This window comes from Sinocyclocheilus anshuiensis, unplaced genomic scaffold (assembly GCF_001515605.1).
Source record: "Sinocyclocheilus anshuiensis isolate Anshui unplaced genomic scaffold, SAMN03320099.WGS_v1.1 scaffold230, whole genome shotgun sequence".
Classification (NCBI taxonomy): Eukaryota; Metazoa; Chordata; class Actinopteri; order Cypriniformes; family Cyprinidae; genus Sinocyclocheilus; species Sinocyclocheilus anshuiensis.
Genome location: NW_015546034.1, coordinates 190,920 through 214,792, shown reverse-complemented (window position 1 = coordinate 214,792; position 23,873 = coordinate 190,920). Strand labels below are relative to the sequence as shown.

General features: G+C 39.3%; 1 protein-coding gene across 7 annotated transcripts in view; it reads right to left on the bottom strand.

The window, feature by feature from the left end:
• The window catches only part of usp54b (ubiquitin specific peptidase 54b), a 127,458-nt gene that overhangs the window by 23,130 nt on the left and 80,455 nt on the right, over positions 1 to 23,873 (bottom strand). For 6 of the 7 annotated variants that reach the window (XM_016499915.1, XM_016499919.1, XM_016499912.1 and 3 more), the window contains 9 exons: positions 19,923 to 20,057; positions 13,690 to 13,803; positions 13,512 to 13,594; positions 7,150 to 7,258; positions 4,012 to 4,158; positions 2,815 to 2,964; positions 2,551 to 2,722; positions 1,111 to 1,287; positions 359 to 974 (listed from right to left, as the gene is read on the bottom strand). In XM_016499915.1, coding sequence (XP_016355401.1) covers positions 359 to 974; positions 1,111 to 1,287; positions 2,551 to 2,722; positions 2,815 to 2,964; positions 4,012 to 4,158; positions 7,150 to 7,258; positions 13,512 to 13,594; positions 13,690 to 13,803; positions 19,923 to 20,057 — 1,703 coding nt within the window. The remainder of the gene's footprint in view (positions 1 to 358; positions 975 to 1,110; positions 1,288 to 2,550; positions 2,723 to 2,814; positions 2,965 to 4,011; positions 4,159 to 7,149; positions 7,259 to 13,511; positions 13,595 to 13,689; positions 13,804 to 19,922; positions 20,058 to 23,873) is intronic. The other variant, XM_016499913.1, reaches the window with a different exon arrangement.

The window sequence follows — 23,873 nt, the reverse complement described above, 5'->3', positions numbered from 1 at the left end:
CGCATGAAATCACCCACATGCCAACAAACCAATGAGAACACAGAACAATAATGATGATTCATAGTAACAGAGCATAGGTGCCAAAGCTGTTGTGGATCCGCTCACCTGAATCCCTCCGTAACTGGCACAGATTTACAGAAAATTGGTTTGACAAATAAACAAATTCCAGACCATTACACACATGTGAGCTTCATATTACACATTACTTGACAAGGGAATTTACAGTAATGTTAATATTAAACAGCCAGTCCCCACACTCATTATCTGAAATGGCTTGGGTACACAGAGCATTCACAGCTTATACGGACTGCACACCCGATATATAGGTTAGTTAGTTTTGGCCAAGTTGCTGTGTTACCTGTGAGCACTGGTGCTTGGGTTGTCGCTGAGGGGCATGTCCATGCTGATGGGGCTGTTGCTGTTCCTCTCACTACTTTCGTAGCCACTCTCCATCCTCTGGATCAGTCGAGGCTGCTGTTCCACACCTCTTAAAGGTGGCGGGATCGGTAGATGCTCCACTTCCGTTTCTGGCACGCCCCCTGAGCCATCGGTCATGGCCCCCATCTCTGCTGCTGCAATGTTTGACCGCTCCGCCGCAGCCCCTGAGACCAGCTCACTGTGCCCTGGTGACATCGGGTCTTCCGGCAGCGGGGAAGGTCCGAGCGTGGCGTAGCCGGCTGGCCGATGCTTTTCCCGGCTGAAGATACTGTCAATGTTCAGGGCCTCTCTTCTGGGTCTCCATGTGGGCCGATAGCGCCCTCCACTGGAGCTGGACTTGGACTCGCTGCTGGTGCTCTCGTCTTCCCAATCTCTCGCCTGCGCCCCAGCCTCCGAGCCGCCCACTCCTGAGCTAGAGGAGGATGAGAGGGGTCTGCTGTGGATCATATTCACAGTCTCTTTATAGTCCTGCAGATGGCCAGTAGAAGAGGGTCTCGGCGTACAAAGGGGAGTGGCCTGGTCTTTAAGAACCTCCCCTGAAGAAAAAAAAAATCACATTTATAAAAGTTTTAAGTAGTAAATTTGATAGGACATGTGCCTTCTCAGTTTGATTCAGCATGACGCATTTGCCAGTGGAATTTATATTGAGAGTGTGCGTGTTTGTTAAAGTACCTGCAGTATCCATGCTGTTCTGGGAACCGCTGCTGTCCTGATTACACACCACTGTTCCCTGAGAGTCAGAAGAGAAATGGGAGGCCATGGACTCATGGTGTGATCGAGAGTGCTTGTAGCTGTAGCTGTCTGTGGAAGAGTCTGTGCGTGTGTCACTTGCAATTGAGGGCTCCCTCCCTGACGACAACAACAACAACAGCAGAGAGGGCATTTAGAAATAGAGAAAGTTAGCTTCAGCGATCCAGCTGCAACTGCTCAAAGGTCAGAATTTAAAGGGATAGTTCACCCAAAAATTAAAATCCTCGTGTCATTCCAAACCTACATTCAAAATGAATGCAATCACAATGAATGTGGACTAAAGCTTTCAGAATTCAAAAATGAATGTAAAAACTCAATCAATGGTTCTCAACCAGGGGGCTGGGGCCCACTAGGGGGCCTCAGCGATCTTCCAAAGGACCCTAAAATGAAATGATTAAGTGACCTGAAATGATTAAGAATAGGACAAAACAAGCATTAATATACAGAAAAGCAAGTAAAAATTGAAATATTTCTTACTTTAATTCACCCCCTTTCGGCTAGACAACCTGGATATACTGTATGAGGCCTAATTTTTAAAAGTGTTATTTCTAGACCTGGAAAAGTCATGAAAACTAATAAAATCATAAAGCTCTATGGGCATTTTTAAAATAAATATACACTTTTGTATGCATGCCAAGTTTTAAAATATTTTATCGTGTAGAAATTGTGAATAAACAATACTTTTGAAAATCCTCATCCTTAATCCTAATGAAAAAAATCATGAAAAACTGGAAAAATCATAGGGCCTTCAGCGGACAATGGAGTTAAAAAGGTTGAGAACCACTGTTTTAAAGTCATATTATAGCACTGTGTGAGATACAGAATGTTTTGTTTTTATTTACTGAAAATCTTCCTCTCCAGTGAACCGTTAACTCAAGAATTGCTGTGAGGCTAGGTGACTCAGTTGTGAACCTTGTAACCAGATCAGGCCATTGCATGAATGAACAAGATCATCTGATTCAGTGAAAAGATCTGATTCAAAAGAATTATTCAGACATCGCTACATCTCTCATGAATGCACCAAGGACAGTTAAATAAACTAAACAGTTTTTTCTGTTGAAAAAATCTACTGTATGTTTTAGCGCTGTATTGACCACTCTTATGATGTTTTGGACTTATTTTCAAGCTTGAAAACTTTAGTACCCATTCAAACCTAAATTAATGGAAAAGACCAATCACAATCTTTAAAATTAGCCCTTTGTTTTTTCATGTTTTATATGGATTTGGATTGACTGTATTTTCATTTTTAAGTGAACTATTCCTTCATCTGATTCTAAGAATAAGCGATGATAAGTAGTATTGTTTCTTTTTTGTTTAACCCTCTACCTCTCCGTCCCGCCTCTCAGTTCCTCTTAGTCTCACCGGAGTCTTCGCTGTCATAGCCGGCCTTGCTACTGTGGTGCAGGTCCAGCTGCGCTGCCAGCATGTCTTGCGATGACACGGGCGTTCCTCGGGGGTCAGCGTACAGCAGCAGAAGTGGCTGGTAGTGGCCTTTTATACATCTCGACACCACATCCTTCCACTTAGGTCCGATCTGTGACGGTTTGGTACATTCAGACTTAACCGCACACTCCATTCACAATTAGAAACTCTAGAATCAGCTGCCAGAGACAGACACGTCATTACCTCCTTCACATGTGCATCATCGAAGTACATCCACTTGCGTATCTTGGTCTGGAAGAAGAAGGTGGAGTAATGCTTGCCGTAGTAGCAAACCATGCCCACAAGGTAGAGCTCCGATTGTTTGGCCCTCTCATCTGTCACACGGTAGAACAGCTGGAGGGCGGGCACATAAAGAGAGAATTGTCCGTGAGGACCAATCAGATTTAGCGTATCTCTAAACAAGGTCCCTTCAATAAGGGTTAAAAATGTATTAAAGAATTGTCTCTCTTTCAAGTCATGAGTGTGAATTTGAATGGAATTGGTCACACATACACAGGATGTTGAATTAGACGTAATTGATGTACTTTGAATTGCAGTGACAGGAGGATTTCACTGAATTGCAATTTTTTAAAAAACACAACAGAACAATTTCATTATTTTAGCAATAAAACATAATTATATCATTCATTCTGGCAAATTATGCCCATTTATTTCCTAATAAATAGTCATTTAAGTTCAAAAGACAGGTATCCAAATAGATTTCAATTATGCCATAAGATACAAAATGCAATTTTATAAAAATAAACAAACAGTCACATCAAAATTTTTATTTATTTACTACATAACATATGGAATAAATAATAACATTTTGGTAAACTAAGTGTTTTGACAGATAACATGAATAAAAATGTAACAAATATAATATTAACACCAACAAATATTATAATAATCATAGTTTATTATTATTATTATCACTTATTCTCTTAATCTCACCAAGCCTGCATTTATCTGATGAAAAATGTAGTAAAACTATAATATTGTGAAATATGATTCCAACTACATTAATATATTTTAAAAAGTATTTTATCCTGTGATGGAAAAGCTGAGTTTTAGGCAGCCATTATTCCATATGCTGTGTGCATGAAAACACTTGTTATATTAGTCTCTTTGAATTTCATTCTATTTTTTATGCACTTAAATTCAAGTTCTGCATTCTGTTTAACACAGAATGGCACACAACCCTGCCGTGAAGTTGATGTGAGAATGCTGTAACAGTGGGGCCACAGAGATATTGAATGTGACAAAGAGTACACTGTGTTTCCTCCTCTTGTCCTGAACTGTGCATAAGAGAGAGGGAGCTGGAAGCTCAAGGTTATTGCGTTGAAATGGTGACAAAAAGGAACAATGATAGTGTGTTGTCCGTGCATGCAAGAGTCTTACATCACCCAATCGGAGGCACGTGCCCAGGCTGTGGATGACGTCTTCGGCTAGATCAGAGTGATCCGAGTCCCACACCAGGCCGATGCTGATGATCTCCGGGCAGTTCATCAGAACCCGCCGAATCCGTAACATCTCACCACAGTTATTCTGAAACGATGAGGCAAAAAAAAGAGGGCATCTTGATCACATGTGCATGTGTGTGCAAGAGAGAGAAAAGGTGAAGGAGAGATTAAAGGAACGCTTCAAACAGGGCAACACAGTCCAGCAGGGCCTTATGTTCGGCACCCAATGTTCTAGCTGTGCTCTTTGAGTCACCGCCCTCTGTCGAGCGCTTTGGCAGCGGTATACGGAAACAGGCTCTGGCGATGAGCACCACTGCCAGCCTGACCCCTTCCCTCAACGTACAAAAACCTAGCCGAGCACTGCCTTTGTGGAGCGGGCAGCGGGGTGGCAAACAGGCTGGCATCAGACCTGGGCAGGAAGGGATTAGACAAAGAGCCCAGTTCTCAGAACCAGCCTCTCTCTCTCTCTCTCTGCCTCAGTCGCTCCATCACAGACAAACACACACAAGCGAGGCAGCCAATGAACAGCCAGCAGCGGCAGCACTGCTGAGCTTTTGGGACAGACACACAGTGTCCCATTAGAGATCATTGTTAGCCTCAGCTCCGCAGTCTGCCCTGCCAAGCGCTGGGAATCCAGACAAACACATGCTTTCAGGGCCAGACGACTAAGCTTCTAAAGAGCAGTGACGTTACAAACTACCGATCTCAGCTGCATTTCAATAAAGCCATTTCAGGGAATCGACAAATGGAAACTCACTGGAAATGAAAGAATGGATTTCAGCTCAACTGAATTTTGACTCATTTCACTGATTTGGTACGGAGCAGACTGTAAAGAGCTGATATGGGTTTCTCCGTAAGCACGCTGAATGATGCTGGAGCGTGTTTGGGTTGATGAAATCATCCGCCTCCTTTGGCGGGGTGAGGGTGCACAGTGTGTGGTAAGAGCTGATCGGCAGCTGGTGTGTAATAGGGTAGGACTGTCTCTGTCTGTGTGTGTGTGTGTGTGTGTGTGTGTGTGTGTGTGTGAGTGTGTGTGTGTTGTGGGTCTGTCGTCTGTATAGAGGAGAGGAGCAGTGAGCAAAACTCTCTCGGGCAAAGAACAGACGGTCTTTATGCTTCCACGTGAACAGCAGAGCTTAAATGAGTATCTGGGTGGCTTGAAAAAGGGTTTGTATTGAATCACTTGGGTGAAGATCAAGTTAACGGGCAAAGTCAAAATCAAACTAAGTGACAGACTATTGAAGGCATGAAATAATTTTATCCAATGGGATTTGACTGGATGGTGAAAATTAGGCTTTTATTTTAAAAGGACAATATTACACACTTTATGGAATACTTGATCCTGATTGGCCAAACCAATCAACTAAACTGTACTGTATATTTCAGCGTTGCTCCAGACATCCGATATGTGTGGAGGACTAGGAGTGACACTTAGTAAAAGATATTAATTTATTAATTCACATTAATTCAACATAAAATGGAAATAAATTAATCACTTATAAACTGACAAATAAATTGACATATTTAAAATTGTTTATTTAATTAAAGGGGTCATATGATGCGATTTCAATTTTTCCTTTCTCTTTGGAGTGTTACAAGCTCTTGGTGCATAAAGAAGATCTGTAAAGTTGCAAAGACTAAAGTCTCAAATCCAAAGAGATATTCTTTATAAAAGTTAAGAGTCAACCACGCCTACCTAAAACGGCTCGTTCTAACACGCCCCCACATGTCTACGTCACGATGTGGGAAGATTTGCATAACGCCACCCAAATGTTCACGCAAAGAAAGAAGGCGTAACTTTTATTCTCGCTGTAGTATTGTTGCTGCCGCCATGTCGTGAAGGCGCTGTGTGTTTCAGTGATGTTTTTTATATTTAAAGAATTTGCCACTGATGATTCAAACGCGAGTTTTGAACAGTGTAGAGTAGTGCTTGTTGTTTGTCATTTCTCCGATCACAAATGCAGACATGGTTTTATGTTTACGCGGCGCGATGCAATGCAACGCGTAAAAAGACAGTATAAGTCATTATAATCCGTAATTATGTCCCCACTGGATGCAACAAATGCCTCGCTTATAATGGGTTTTCATGTTTTTGAATCGTCGCTCTGGCCGGACAGGGCATCACAATATGGTAAGGGGCGTAACATTTCCGTCACACGCTTGAGGTATTTGGCCAATCACAATGCACTGGATAGCTGGCCAATCAGAGCACACCTCGCTTTTCAGACCGATGAGCTTTGTAAAAATCGACGCGTTTCAGAAAGGCGGGGCATAGAGGAGAAACAATAATGTACAGTATGTGGAAAATAATGTGTTTTTTGAACCTTAAACCGCATAAACACATTTCATTACACCAAATACACCAAATAATGTTCTTTTTAGCAACATCATATGATCCCTTTAATGTTTTAAAATGTAATTAAATACAACAAAATAGTAAATTATTTTTTTAATGCAATTTAAATTGTATTTTTGAGTCAAAACCTAAGTGGTCACCCCAACAAGAGAACTGTCCAATTACTTTTTTTCTTTTTACTCAACTTAGAAATGGATAAAGAAAAGCATTTGACAAAACAACAAAGAAAAGCATCTAAGACATTTATTATTCCTTCATTTTATTTTAAGTGTTACTCCTAGTCCTCCATATGCTTGTTTCATGTCTCATCTAGCACTCCACAGTGTCTTTATTCTCACAAAATAAATTTATTTCATTTAATAATTCAAATTCATTAAAAAAATAAAGCATTAAGAGGTCCTTTTACTGTCTTGTTTTCTTAACATTTTCTCATGAGAAAAAAAAAAACGTACGCCTCTCAACATTTCTCTGGTCAGCCACAGGTGTTCCGGTCCCTTGAAATCAACCACATGTTCAGAGTCCCTACAGTCATAAAGCTGTAGCCTCCTTCTCAAGCATCGGACACTGATTTGTAGGTGGCCCATTGAGCTATTACTCAAATTCTTTATACATTAAACTATCTAAAAAAACAGATATGAAAATTTTAATGAGATGTTAAGCATGAAAAACGTTAAGTTAGAAAAAAACAGCAGTTAGACATGTATGCATGCATGTACTCACCGGACAGTTTCGCAGGTCGCCCATGGTGCTGGCGTTGCGGAGAAGCTCTCCAAACATGTCAGGCGTGGGCTTCTCCTTACATTCCAGCATTCGCACAGCTTGGTTACTGCAGCAGAGGGAATAAGAGACAGACGTGTCCTCAAGCACCAGTGTTAACACCACTGACAGGAAATACACACACAACTCTACATACAATAATGTTGAACCATAATTAAAAGTATAATACAGCTCAGTGTTAAATTTTTTCAACTGCCCAAAAACTTTAGTCTACGCAGATGTTATATATCGTCCATAGATCACTATTCCCTAGAAGACATCAGAAACTAATGTAGCAGCACTCATTCTCTGTTCCATCTCTACATGGTCTCCATAAGGACAGAAGCCGCAGGCCTGTGCAGAAATCAGTGTACTTTACTGGCTAATGTTTCCTTAAGCTAAGCGTTATAGCATCCATTTGACATGCAGCATATCTGCACACATGAAGCGTCTGTCAGCATGTCTGCATGGAGGAAATGTGCCGAGACAGTCCCTTGAGGGCTAAATACAACCTATATGCAGACACTAATTTACATCAGACAGACAGGTCTACCCTTTCTCTCGCTGTCTTAATTTCAGCATTATTCAGTGTGCTTTAGTTGAAAATTATGGTCATACTGAAAAAAAAATTATGTTCTTTTTCATCATGTTAAACGTATGGCTCTTTTTGCAATTAAAAAGTTAATGTACTGAAATAGCCACTTTGACCTTGAATCACACTTCACATTGTTTAGCATGCAGTGTTTATGATCTCAGATTACCACTCATCATATTCAACACATTAATAATGATGTTAAGAGGGTGGATGGCATCATCCTTTTTTCCTTTCTGGCATGTTTCCTGCATATCCATCCATCTATATAATCTACAGTATCGCATGCATTATCATTCGCTGGGTGACATATGATGGTAATGTGAACGATTTGCACAAAAATGGTCAATTTATGAATTGCATGATGCTACTGCAAATTTCTGATCGATTCTAGTGTCTAAACCACTTTACATGATAGGTGTGTTGATATAACTATTAAAAAGTTGCACTGTTGTTTGGTATTACAGCTTTATTTATTCAGGTTTCTATTTAATTAGTTATCCATTTATGCTCATGGAAGATTAAAAAGTATGGTGTAATTTGCACTGCAATAGAGTTCTATGTAAATGCGACCTGGCAAACAACTGAATAAACAAACCTTGAATAAAATTATGTATATGATAAGTTTAACATGCATTTCATTTGGATGTGCATTTGATTGGAATCCCAAATGTGCCATTCGTAGGTAGATGTGTAGTTTATAGTGTAGGATTGTAAATCAGTGCTATCAGAATGATAAATGTAAGCCTCTGTTTCACAAAAGAGAGAAATAAATAAATGCAATGAGTTCCATTGTTTCCATGGTATGTGCGAGTTTGGTTTAGCAGCTTTGTTTCTGGATGAAAAACACTGAGTTAGGATTTTGAGCATATTGCGTAGTCTTTGTTTTCTGGTGTGAGTTTGAGAGTGTGTGTTAATATGAAAACCGTCGTGTGAGAATTCAAGGCTGTACAGGGGTACAGCCTTGAACTCACTCCATCCAGGAGTGAAGGAACACACTGTACTATCATTTCCTGCCACACGGCCACATGTCAAAGCACACGATTTACTGTGGAGTGAGTGTGTGTGTGTGTTTGTGAGCGTAAGAGAGGAGAGAGACTGCATGTTTTTATGCATGTGTGCAATGCAAAGCCAGCAAACTGTGTGTGAAATGGTAAAGGTTAATACGTATTCAGCAATTTCAAATTCAGCAAGTGAAATATCTGTGCATGAGATTCCATTATCCATTTTCAAAGAAAGAGAATTGTTGCTTTTATATCTGATACAGAAATCAATAAGGGATGTCTAAATCTATGTGTTTTTTATTCAGCCTGTCACAACAGATCCTTGGGTGCTTTTTGTGGGATTTTAACATCCAACTTTTAATGTTTCATGTAAAGAAAAATGCTTGTATCAATGAAAACCTGATCTACTTCCCTGGTCAAGGTCATACAATAAGACACAAAATAAAGATGGTAAAAGCTTGTGTGTGTATATAAAAAATACATTCAAGCTTAAAAGTATGATATAAAAAATATAAAAAATAAATAAATAAGAATTCATGTAATATGTATTTTCATCCTATCAAGTTTTCTATAAATATATACATATATATTACAAATAAATCATATTTACCAGAACCGTTTATGTCCAAACCCACTACTTTTCAGGAAATGAGAAAAACCCTTTAGTTTTAAATAATTAAACACCATGTTGGTATTGTGGCTATGACATTTACAGTATGTGCAATTCACAGACTTTATAGTATGTGCAATTATTGTTACAAAAATAATGCCCTAACTCAGTACACATACAATTTGACAGATGGCATACTAGTAGCCTTTATTTGAGATCTTAATAAATCAGGGCCTTAGTGGGGGGTCAAACTATTCTATTATTTGGCAATGCATAATAAATCAAGAAAGTGAAATTCTGAATCATGTGGGAGCCTCAGATGCTGATGCTGATACAGATTTTTTCTGTTGTCTTATAGAGTGGGCATAATGAAGGGGCCGGGGACAAGATTCCATGGGGAGTGATGGGTAATGTCCTATCTGTGTCCTCAGTGCTCATTGGAGACACGGAATTAATATGGTCTAAACATCAGATGGGTCGAGGAGCCCTCAGAATGAAATACAGCAGGTAAGAACATTTTCAGGAAGCTGTAAGAGTAGATGTGTGTGTATTTACGTGGGATTTATATGTTGGAACACAGGGATGGATAAAGAGAGAAAAAGACGTAAAATATGGCAGACGAAGGTTGCACGTGTGTAACAATCTATACATTAGAGTGGGAGAATAGGACATGAGGGAGAGGTTTGTGGAGGGTCCATTTCCTGTACATAGCTCTAGCAGATGGCTCTCACGGGTCTGATATGTACGATGACAGCTAATATTACATTACCATCATATGTCACCCAGCGAATGATAATGCATGCCATACTGTAGATTATATAGATGGATGGATATGCAGGAAACATGCCAGAAAGGAAAAAAGGATGATGCCATCCACCCTCTTAACATCATTATTAATGTGTTGAATATGATGAGTGGTAATCTGAGATCATAAACACTGCATGCTAAACAATGTGAAGTGTGATTCAAGGTCAAAGTGGCTATTTCAGTACATTCACTTTTTGCAAATTATTTATGAATTGCATGATGCTACTGCAAATTTCTGATCGATTCTAGTGTCTAAACCACTTTACATGATAGGTGTGTTGATATAACTATTAAAAAGTTGCACTGTTGTTTGGCATTACAGCTTTATTTATTCAGGTTTCTATTTAATTAGTTATCCATTTATGCTCATGGAAGATTAAAAAGTATGGTGTAATTTGCACTGCAATAGAGTTCTATGTAAATGCGACCTGGCAAACAACTGAATAAACAAACCTTGAATAAAATTATGTATATGGTAAGTTTAACATGCATTTCATTTGGATGCGCATTTGATTGGAATCCCAAATTTGCCATGCGTAGATAGATGTGTAGTTTATAGTGTAGGATTGTAAATCAGTGTTATCAGAATGATAAATGTAAGCCTCTGTTTCACAAAAGAGAGAAATAAATAAATGCAATGAGTTCCATTGTTTCCATGGTATGTGCGAGTTTGGTTTAGCAGCTTTGTTTCTGGATGAAAAACACTGAGTTAGGATTTTGAGCATATTGCGTAGTCTTTGTTTTCTGGTGTGAGTTTGAGAGTGTGTGTTCATATGAAAACCGTCGTGTGAGAATTCAAGGCTGTACAGGGGTACACGCATCCAGGAGTGAAGGAACACACTGTACTATCATTTACTGCCACACGAGCCACATGGCAAAGCACACGATTTACTGCGGAGTGAGTGTGTGTGTGGCACGTGTGTAACAATCTATACATTAGAGTGGGAGAATAGGACATGAGGGAGAGGTTTGTGGAGGGTCCATTTCCTGTACATAGCTCTAGCAGATGGCTCTCACGGGTCTGATATGTACGATGACAGCTAATAACCCATGATATAGAGCCTCATTCCAGTCCAGCAGGTCGGCTTCAGCATTCAGTTGGAGCTGGTGGCTCACTTACCCGATAAACACTGTGGAAGTTACCTTCAGTTTCCAGTCTGATGTGTAAATCGAAACCCTCACTCAACATCAAAGTGACAGGAGCCACAATCGTCCGTTTTCACCACTAAACGGCGTACACACGGTCGCACACCTCACTAAGTCCCAATAGATCACCCTCAACCACGAGAATATCCATCATTTTTGCAGCACAAGGCAAACTGAGCCAAAACAGTGAAGGGCAAGACATAATGGTTGGCAGTAGACTTGTGCCGGTATTCGGTAATGCGATATATCACGGTAATGGATATGCACGATATTGTTATCGTGGGCACTTCTAAATACCGTGAATAATTATATATTACAAATTATTCCAAATTTTGAATGCATTTTAAGAATACTTTTCCCATCAACTGGTCAAAATGCACAACACCGCTGTATGCTGCGTGAAAGCGTGTGCACTCTGACCGCAATTAATCGCAACATGAAAAATTGATACCGGCATATCCCTAGTTGGCAGTAGTATGGCCAAATGGTTCAAGATTTGAGAGGGTAAATGAAGACTGAAAAATCAACACTTAACAGGGTGCTATTGTCACTGGGCTCTCGAGTAAGACAACTAGGGCTAGTTTTACTAAAAAGGGCAAAGTAGTGCAAGAGTGCAATTCCAAAAGAGCGCCGATGGGTGTGGAAATTTCTGCGGGTGATTTACTAACAACACGTAAATTAAAGAACACAGACGTAACATCTCATTTACATATCGACCAACGCAATATACCAAGCGCAGTGCAAATTAGCGTAGTTGCAAATAAAGAATAAAGAAATAAAGAAGCCACAGTACGTTGAAAAGAACCGGAGGCCAAAAAATAGAAGTTTTGATAGACCTGGTATTGCATGTCTCCTAATTTGACGAGCGCAAACGTTAGTAAATCGCGTCGCGTGATTCATTTGAATACTCTCCTCCCATAAATCTTGCGTCTGAAAGGGAAACTTCTAGAAATGCATATTCAATGAGGTCAGGCCTTTTCAGCGCAAATTCTTCACTGCGCGTCTTTAGTAAAACCTGACAGTACTATTTTAACGCCAAAAGACGGTTTGCACTGGCACAAGCTGTTAGTAAAACTGGCCCTTAACCTCAAGTGCTTTTTTCACACTACTTGCGTCCCAAATGACGCACTATACACTTATTCACTATGTACTTATGCACTATGAACTCAACTGTGTAGTGTATGAATTATATAAGGTTATTTTGTCATTCATAATCTAAGTCTGATAGCCCCTCCCCCTCTACTACGTAATTAAAGCTGACACATGTGTGCATGAAATGTCCAACATTCCACACTTCGTTTTTTTTTTCTCGGTTTGTTAAGTACATCATCCGGGTATTTAAAGTGCAATTTTTCTTTTTAGAATTTTTAATGTGAACACACTGCTCGCACTACTTACACTACAAAACGGCATAGAGTAATGCACAAGTTCGCAAATTGGGACGCACCTAATTATTTTCAAGCACTAAATATACCATTCAGAAGTTTTGGGTCCGCAAGTTTTTGTAATGTCTTGGAAAAAAGTCTAAGTCTGCAATTATTTGCTAAAAACCTGTTTGTAAAAACAGGATTATTGAGAAATATTATTACAATTTAAAATAACTCTTTCAAATTTTCAGCCGCCATTACTTCAGTGTTCACTGTCACGTGATCCTTAAGAAATCATTCTAATATGCTGATTTGGTGCTCAAGAAACATTTCTCATTATTATCAATATCGAAAACAGTTGTGCTTCTGTGCCATCTTTTCCAAGATTTTTTAATCAAAAGAATGTAAAAAAAAAAAAAACAGCATTTGAAACAAAAATCTTTTGTAAGATTATAATTGTTATTACTGTTAAATTTAATGCATCCTTGCTGAAAAAGCATTCATGTCTTTCAAAAAAAAATGACTGACCCCAAATTGTATTGTATTCTTAGCTTAGCAAACATGCTAAGAATAAATGCACTCAAAGTGCTATTTGAGTGGAGTTGCAGTCTATGTAGAGAGTTCCAAATCTCTCAATTATATTATAATTTTAGGATGCTGACTTAGAAAGCAGCTGTCTATGTAGGCAGTAAGCAGCTAGTCATCTCACAAAGTTTTGCTTTGGAACAGAGCTAATTAGTCTCTATGAGCAAAACCATATGTACTGTATGGAAGATATGAAAACGTGGTCCTACACTTACCAGAGAGATGTGGTGGAGATGTAGTGCACCATCTGAATGAAGGGGAGAGGATCCGATGTGGCTCCACAATTATTACAAACACACTGGAAGAGAGAGTAAACACAATTAGAATACATGTTAGGCACCACACAAAATGCACAAAAAAACCCCAAAAAAACAGATAATATCCCCCACCAACCTGTTCGAAAAGTGTCATGGCAAACTTCTGATGTGGGATGCAGTGCTTGGCTGTGCAGATGTCCTCCTTGGTCTCATCCGAGATGTGGAAGTGGATCCGTATCAGGAGGTTCTCCTGAAGAAAACCAACACAAACAGTTTGGATCGTTTCTATATGAGTCGGTGTGTGTGTGTGAGAGCATTGGCTTTCTCGTTCCTTTGATCTGGCTCTGATAAACAATTCTGGAACAAGATGTTTAGCTCCAGTGCAATACAGCACGCAGGCTATTTCTGCAGCATTTAAACAGTGAGGCATCTTTGAACGGGTGTTTGTGTATGTGTGTCAGAGCGAGCGAGTTGTGTGGTCCGGCTCTTATATTCATTTTTCTCTGTCAGCACTCACTTCACGTTAATCTGATCAAGTGAGAACAACACATCTATTTTTCATAAGAGTCCTTTTGATTCCCTGGCTGAACAAATTTAAAATGAATCGATCACACTGCAAGTTCCTGACAAAGGAATACAGGGTGAATGAGGGAGTGGGAGAGAAAGTGAGAGAGGTGAATAAGACCATATATCAAATCTCTAGTTCCCTTCCTTTCATCTCGCTAACAGCCGCGGACCACGTTTGCAACACCCCTACAACTACCACTGCTGGAGAAACTACTTTAAAACCAAAGCTCCCCAAGCTACATGCTACTCAGTTTTAATCAAAACAGTTAAACTACAGTCAGGCTGCAAATTTGAAAAAGTAGCTAGCTACACTATAAAATGACTAAGCAACAGCAGCTTCATTAAATCTAAGGCAACAAAATAGTTGTATATATAACTATTAAATAATATAAATTACTTCTGAAATCAGAGCACAGTTTACCAGGTACAGAAATATTAAAGGTGACAGCATTAAATTTACAAAATATGTATACTAGATATAACTAATAAAACTTGAAAACTAATTTATAGGGAAATAAGAGTTAGACTGAAGCATCCCTTTGTGCATCAGTCAATCCTAAAATTGAATATGGAACTTAATTCCAGACACAATGTATGTTGAGAGACTTAATTAATATGAGATATGAATGTGTACATTTTGGTGACTGTATAAAAATGTCTATCTATCTATCTATCTATCTATCCATCCATCCGTCCGTCCGTCCGTCCGTCCGTCCGTCTGTATAACAGCATTAAACTAAATAATTTAACAGCTAACAACTTTTTTCTTGAAAATATACACACATTGCATTGAAGTCCAATTTTATTACATATAACTATTTTAAAACTACCGAACAGCATTATTTTAGTTTTATTTATATTGTATTATAGTATTTAATAAGTATGTTAAAGTATGTATGTATGTTGTATGTTAAAGTAGCTATGTTTTTATATTTCATTTTTTAACTGATTTTAATTTTAATTAATTTTAACTTTAACTGCTTTTATTTTCAGTTAGTTGCCAAGCCAAGTTTTTAAATTTTTCATCCAATATTTAATTTTTATTTTATTTCAGCTTTATTCCAATAAACGTTTTTTAAACGGTTTTAGGTAGCAATAACACTGCTACTGAAAAAATAATGTATTAATCTTGCACTGTCATCTTGGATGACAAGTGGCATTTATTGTCAAGAAATAAAGCTGGTAAAACATTCAACGTATTTAGACGTTCAACGTATATTAGACGTACATTCAAGAAGTATTTAGGACACTTTTTCTTTGTGTGCAATATTATTAAAGGGGGGGCGGGTACAATGCTGTTTCATGTATTCAGAGTTGTTTACACTGTTAAAGAGTTGGATTCTCATGCTAAGCATGGACAAAGTTTCAAAAAACTATTTGGAGTATTTCTGTGCCAAAAATCTTTTTTCGAAAAAAAGTTTCATACAAGTTTCAGAGAGTTTTTTTCGATCATGGCTCTTAATAACGTGAACGAGGGTGGAACTCTTTATATGGGCATTTCTCCCGGAAGAACGCGCCCGCGCACACATCGACCAGAGCAAGAGCGAGATCGCGCCCATCAACGTGCTTCATCCGGTGGCAGCGCTGCACGGGACTTGCTCGGGAAGAATGTCTCCAATCCAAAGAAGTGTGTTTTTGGTTGTAAGGGAAAGATAACTTTGTTCAGCTTCCTAAAGAACCCAGCGTTATGTAAACAGTGGATACAGTTTGTTTTTCCGGAGCAGCAGCGGAGTTTCACAAGTGTGTTTGTTGACGAACGTTTTATAAACAAGGCCCAGTTCGACACTGGATTTGCACATCGTTTGATACTGAAAGATGGAGCTGTCCCAGCTATTAAAGATCCCGGTCATGATTCAGAACTGCAGACGGTAAGTGAAACGGCATCAAATGTCTGTTTTGTTGGCATTCGGCGCCCAAGTGCTCGTCACTCTTTAGCACCACCCACGGTGTGCCTCCAGGAGCTCGGCTTTTTCCGGAGAGTATCGTAAAGCTGTATCTTTCTTTTATAAATATGAAAAAACTAAAGATTTTTTGGAGATATGAAGGATGCAGCACTACTCTATAGGTACTCAAGATCAACATGAGATTGGGTGAAACTGTGTGCGTTATGCCCCCTTTAAAAAAAATCAGCAAAGCAGCATTATGTTATACTACTCTTAGCAAAAAAAAGTTTTCTAGAGGACTTGAAACAGTTAAGCTAGTCAAACAACTAAAAAAATATATAGGTAAGTTAGTACCACAAGTACTAATTATCTACTCCCCAACACTAATAACTCTGAGTTCACTGAGCTTGTAAATAGACTTTTCACACACTGCATTCAACCTAATTTTTCACTCTGAAAAACATCACATCTCACGCCCTCCGCTAGACACTTCTCATTGAGTATCACACAACAAATCATTAGTGTATGGAGCATTTCATTTCCTGCTCAGATAATAACGCAGCTATTTATGCAGGGGTGCAGATGTGCAGAGGAGCAAGGCAGAAATGAAGAGTTGGCATTTCACTAATGTACTGCCTGTCGTCTGGTGCACGTGAGGAGAGGGGTCGCATCTAAAAGACGGATGGCGCGCCGAGCGCTTTGGCCCCATGCCTGCGTCTGCCTCGCAAATGCAGCAGTCAAACAAATGGGAGAAATCTTGGCAGCTCCATTCAACAGATCCTCAGCTAAAAATAATGAGCCCGTGACAGAAACAGACCTTTGTTACCGAACTGCAGACGAGGTGCTAATTGAACTAAATAACACTTTGATGATGCTGTCTTTTGTGACCTTATGAGTAAGCACAGCTGCATTCACAGATCTATGGCAGAAAAGCCCCGACATAGACAGTACTGGCTGCATATAAATGGTTATTTAAGATGGAGCCAATCACAGGGTCTCTCGGCGAGCTATCTTGATTGGACAGCTCAGCCGCTCTCCCATGAATGATCGTTCAATTGCTTATTTGCTTAAAAGCAATTATCTGTATTGATGCTCACGCGGTGTGTCCTTTAAGGACATAAATGTGAGATAAACACAATCTATGGTCCTTAATCAGGTCCGGGCCGAATAATCAGGTCTGGGGATTAGAGGAGTTGGTTGAGGAGTACAGGAAGACCTTATAGAAAGCTTCCACATCCTTAATAATCCTATCCGAGCTCATTTTAAGCAACAGCAGAGCCCGTATATATACCTGCCAACTCCTGCTGCCATATGCCTGTAAAGCCCATGACGCCTACGGCCATAAATCTAAATATCCACTTAAAAACAGCTCCAATGAGTGTATGAGCGGTCTACCGTCTACACAGGCAACAACAATGTGTTCTTAGATTCAATATCAGCCATTTCTAACTGTAATTGGTCTACATTGTTCATATTATTGTAATCCATCTAGGAGTTCTTGAACATAAGAAAAAAATCTTATTACTTGTAATAAAAACTAAAACAAAACTAAATAAAAACTTTTTTTTTCTGAACTGTTAACTGAAATTATAAGTAACATAACTGGAAAAAAACTAAAACTAAATGAAATAAAAATAGCCAAAATGTAATTTTAGTTTTTGATACATGGTATATTATAAAACTATTATAATACTTAAAACCTTTAGTAACACTAGAACGTGCTGAGAAATGTAACATGGGAAAACCTTTTAAAATAACTTTGGCTGCTTTAAAATACACTAAAAGATACAATAAAAACTAAAATATTAAAACCAAAACAAACTAAGTTTGACGAAGTCAATAAAACTAAACTAAACTGAAAAGATGCATTTAAAATAAAATAGAAATAAAAACGTAATAAAAAAGCCTGAAATACTGAAATGGATCCTCTAATGAGAATGAGTTGAAACTTTCTGGGACCACTGTATCCTTCTTGAATGAGGTAATCCTAGAATGCATTGTGACAAGCTCAGTAAAAATGTCCAATTAAGATATTTTATTCAGCACTTCAAAGTAGTCCGATCTAATTAAAATGGAGTATTTCATGCAGTATGTGTGTGCTCACTTCATTGCTTTTTGATTATCAAGTTGCTATTTTAGCCACATGCTAGTCCCACACTAATCTGGAATGACCTGTGAGTGGTAGTTAAGCCTCTCTTGCATTTCAGTTGATGAATGTGAATGTCTTTTAATGGACTTTTTTTGTAAAAACATTTTTACTGAGCTTGTCAAAACGCATTCTAGAATTGCCTCATCCAAGAAAGATACAGTGGCCCCAAAAAGTTTTTGAAAACAAAAGTCTTAAAAAATGTATGCATTTTTTGTGCATCACCCAATCAAATATCGAACCAAGTGGCTTTTTTTAAAAGAAATACAGCTCTTTGTAGGGCTGTCAAAAAAAAAATTTTGAATTTCGAATATTCGTCAAATAAAAAAAAAAATCCACATTCGAATGCAAAACCGTTGCATTGGAATTTTAGGTCTGCATCTGCCATCAGCAGCCTATCAGTGGCGCACAAAATGCGACGACGATGTAAGTGTCATTGCATTTTAATGCTTTTAATGCCTATCCAGTTGAACCCCCTAGATGCGGCACTGCTACGTTGTTCATTTAATATATTGCGGAAAACAAGAGCATCAGTGTGGAGAAGATGTTGTTTACGTCAAAACTGAAACCAAGCTGTTCACACAGAACGCATATTTATCACATTTTCTAGAGGGACATCTATCAGCGTTACACTCGCGTCTGGCACAAGAGAGTGTGGCATGTTTAGAAAGCCATGTAAAATTAATGTAAGCTAACTGAAATTATGCCTTTTAAATTCGAATATAATTTGAATTTTGATCATATTTAAGTAGAAAATTCGAATTTAGTTTTTCAGTCATTTTTACAGCCCTAGCTCTTTGTAAGCATTTCACATGTTAAAACAGATATAATGTTCCAAATTATGATGAAGTATCTTTGGCTTTTCTGCTTGGGGAAATTGGCTATTAAAACCATTAAAATTCACCTGGTGATTAAAAGTCACTGTACGATGGCTCAGAATTGTTCTAAAAGTTAGTTCTGAGAAGAAATCTATTGTATTTTTTTTTTTTGCAAATGTGAATTGATTTGATATTTTTTATGACACTTTAAGTGTGTCTTTAAGCCACTTTTTGTTGCCATTGTATTTACATTGCTGACAAAACATCCGCTATGTTAGAAAGCTCTAAAAACACAGTAAGAATTTACATAAGATCATACATAGTAGACAAAATCTGTCTCCCAACAACGGAAGTCATATTTACTTTACAGTTAAATATGAATCAACCTCAGACGGTTTTATTTAAAGTCTTGTTGTATTCTCAGAGAATCCTATCAGCCAGCCATTTTGAATCAAATATACTTATCAAAGATACAGATCCAACAGAACTCCAAAGAAACTCCTGCCAGAAACATCACGAGACACATCTTTTTCAGTGCATGGAGTAATTTATGAATATTACAAAAAGTTGTCAAACTTCAGCTGTCTGCTTTCCTCCGGAGTTATTTTCCCTACGCTGCTCAGACTTCATGTTTCCATTTCTACCACTCTTCAAACCACACAAGGATGAGCACAAGCAGCAGTGCTTGAAATTCAACACCTAACATCTCTGGAATCTGAGATCAAGGTTGACAAAATCCAAGAGAGGAGCGGAAAAAGACAGAACTGGGAAAGGGGACGCGAGGAGAGACGAAAGTAGGGTTGAGGAGAGGTGAGAGGAGGAAATGCCTGAGAGAGAAAGAGGGATGAGAAGAGAGGAGGTAAAGCTGATCATTGTGTCAGCAAAGACAGAAAGTAACTTATATGGAGAAAGTGTGGAAGAAAGGGGTGAAATGGGGATAAAACGAAAGTCTTACGAAACACTCGGCCGCGTCGTCCATGATGCCCAGCTGGAAGCGCTGCTCGTCTTGGAAGGTTTTGGCCAGAGCGCTGCGCAGGGCGTCCGATGGGAGCACCTTCTCACTGCTGAACTGGAACTGGGCAAAGATGCTCTGAAACCACAAACAGCACCCCAAAGTAAGAACGAGAAACTGATGCAACTAAGACACGCCACAGCACACAACAGCTTTCGTCAGCCTGCCCGCTCACTGTGGAGAGAATACACACGTCGAGAGAGAACGGCTGACATCCTGTACTGTAAAAACATTACACTGCAATACAACCAATCACAGACTCTGTTAGGAGAAATCAATAAACAAACACACAGGCTGTGTTTCGAAACCTAGCGACTTGCCTACTCCTTACAAAAAGCATTTTTGTATATGATGGCCAAAAATGCAGTCTAGCTATGTAGATCAGAAGCAAACATGCTAACATGCCTGTAATAACCCTTATGAAAATTAACCATGGTTTTACTACAAATAAAACCAAAAAAAAAACACAAAAAAAACATGGTTACTATAGTTAAAACATGGTAATCACAAATTAGCCATGGTTTTGCTACACTAACCATAGTGTAGTTTTAGTGTAGTAAAACTGTGGTTATACAAATGGTAATCAATATGCAAAAAAAACATGGTTTCAACACTTTTACTACAATAAAACCATGGTTAATTTTCATAAGATAACATTCCACCAATGCTGTCTAAATAGGCATCTCGGACCAAACATTTCAATGTACCCAAAAATGTTATTTAGGCAAGAGAGGGGGCAAAAATACAAACATGTCAAATTCAAAATTATTTAAGGAAAGAAAAAAAAAAACATAAAACGTAGTTTAGGCCAGGCCCAGCTCCAGACTCATATCACTGAGGGTGCTCTAACCTTAATATATACAGTATATAAAGATTTTAGTGCCATCCATTGCTATGGTGCAGCGCTCCGTTCATAATCACTAAAAAGCTGTCATTCATCTTAGTTCATCGCAATCTCACAAAGTTACGTTATAATTAATGAAGTTCTCTACGATGCACAATGAATCTCTTATTTTCATTGCGTCTACTCTTTGTTATAATGAGATTATTCGTACTGAACACAATACCTAAACAAAAACTCTGGTGATTTGAGAGGTGAGTGGATTCTAACTGTAATGCCTCTGATTGGCTGTTGCTTTTAAGTAAGTAACAGATATGTCTGTGATTGGCTACATTGTTCAACGCTGCAAAAACACGTTGAAATAGAAACCGATCTCCAGAGCGCAAACCATAAAGCACTGGATAGTTTGCCAAATCTGCAATGAAATGCCATTATTACAGCTTTAGCTGAGGGTGCTATTGATTTGGTTAGCACCCTCTAGCACCCCCACAGAACCGGGCCTGGTTTAGGCAGCAATGTTTAGACAGCCATACACAAGTATGCAAAAAATAAAAAATAAAGTAGGAGGGTTTTTGTTGTTTTTGTTTAACAGCTAGTGTTTAAACAGATTTGAATGTCCAATAACGCCAAGAAAATGTTCCAGTGTGCCGACTAATTCTGTTTAAATGGGCATCTCAGTAGGTTTTGAAACACAGCAAACATTCAAATGTGTCTAAGTAGGCAGCTAACAACATTTTTAAACAGCTAATATTGGAACATGTCCAAATGCCCAAAAATCATTAGATTTTTAAACAACTAATATGTGCATGTCCAATAAATCATTATCATGCGAATATTTGTGGTCGGTAAGACGGCTCACTAAAACACAGCCATACAATCAAACTTCCTCACGACATAACATTTTGTGGAGTCTCACTCTACTCATTCGATTGGACAAGCTCGTTCCTGTAGTAGTGGTTGGGAAACATCTGACTAAGATACTGAGCTCATTAACAGTGAACATTCAAACAAACGCAGAGTCCTAAAAGCCTGAGGTGGAATCTATTCTCCTGTCCATCAGCATTGGCACTGTTATTGAACCCAATGAACAATGACTGCAACACAATGCTCTCTCACCAGAGGACATCCTGATAAGCTGAACAAATGGACTCGGGCGAAACTCATAGTGCAAAGGCAAATATTTGCTGCGGCTGCAAACACACACACACACATACTGCAGTTTTAAAACCCTCATATATGCAGTGGGCACACTGCCCAAGGCAGCCCCCCATATATGGAGGTGGAATGGGGGGTTTTCCCCTGAGCGGGACGGGCCGGTGGCTTTGGAACAGGTAATGCAGTGTGCTGACTGCACTGCGCCAAGGAGAGAAAGAAAGAGGATGGAGGGAGGGTGGAAGAAAATGAGAGAAAGAGTGGGAGGGACAGACGTAGAGGGTTATGTACCCCACTGAGGAAACTCGATGAGAGGAAAATTCAGCCACTGCATCATTTCCCCATGCAGCTCTAATCACACACTGTTCAGCCCAGCTAAGAGCCTGGAGTGATTTTCGCCTATGGACATATTTTAATGTCCTTCCTTCCCCATCTCTCTCTCTCTCTCTGAGCTGATGAAACACTCAGGACAGATAAGGGCCAATTGGAAGTCTGGTGTGTGTATGCAGCAAATATATCACTCGGGCAATCAGTGCTCAACCGAACTGCAGCTCTGTTCTGCTCTCCTCAGCGTGAGCGGGGCGGCAGCACATGCCCTCACACGCTCACGACAAACTCTGCGCTCGGATCTGATGTAGCAGAATATATTTATCTAAAGAAAACTGTTCTTAGAGTTTGAGACACTAGTTTCCATGCACTTTCTTGTTCTTAGACAGGTAAAGTCTGTCTGACTGACAAACTCAACCCATCACTCGTTATGTTTTATCTGAAGTGTCAGTGCTGGTCTGTGTTGAAAACATTGAAGAAACCATTGGAAATGCGCATAGACTTTGCAATCAGAATTTCTGTTCATCCAAAAGTAATAACGCCACTGAAAAAGTGCTTAAACCAGCCTAAACTTGTGGTTTTAAAGGCTCAGGTAATGCTCACGATCCCAGCCAAGGGTAATAAGGTCTTGTCTAGCGAAACGATCTTACATTTTCTAAAAAAAAAATAAATAAATGTATATACTTTTTAATCACAAATGCTCGCCTTGCACTAGCTCTGCGATGTGAGAAATGACAGATTGTTTCACTAGATAAGGCTGTTATTCCTTGAATGGGTTCGCGTAGAGCCCTTTGAAGCTGCACTGAAAATGCAATTTGGACCTTCAACCTGTTGGTCCCCGTTGAAGTCCACTATACGGAGAAAAATCCTGGAAGGTTTTCTTCAAAAACCTTAAAGCGGGGGGGTCTAATGCTATTTCATGCATGTTGAGTTATTTATACTGCTAAAGAGTTGGATTCTCATGCTAAACATGGCCAAAGTTTCAAAAAACATTATGAATGTATAACGGAGTATTTCTGTGTCAAATATACTCCTTCCGGTTTTGTACAAGTTTTGAGGTTTTTTTTCAAGCTTGGCTCTCCATGACATAAAGAAGGGTGGAACTCCTTATATGGGCATTTCTCCTGGAAAAGCACGCCCATGCACACACATCGACCAGAGCGAGAGCAAGAGTGTGCCCATCAACGCGCTTCATTCGGCTGCACTGAACGGGACTCGCTCGAGAAGAATGTCTCCAAAGAAGTGTGGAAGAGCGCGCCCATCAATGCGCTTCATTCAGCAGCGCTGCACGGGACTCACTCAGGAAGAATGTCTCTAAAGAGATGTGTTTTTGGCTGTAAGGGAAAGATAACCTTGTTCAGCTTACCAAAGAACCCAGCGTTACGTGAACAGTGGATGTAGTTTGTTCTTCCGGGGCTGCAACGGAGTTTTGCAAGTGTGTTTGTTGACAAATGCTTTATAAACAAGGCCCAGTTCGATGCTGGATTTGCACATCGTTTGATACTGGAAGATGGAACGGTCCCAGCTATAAAAGATCCCGGTCATTATTCAGAACTGCAGACGGTAAGTGAAAC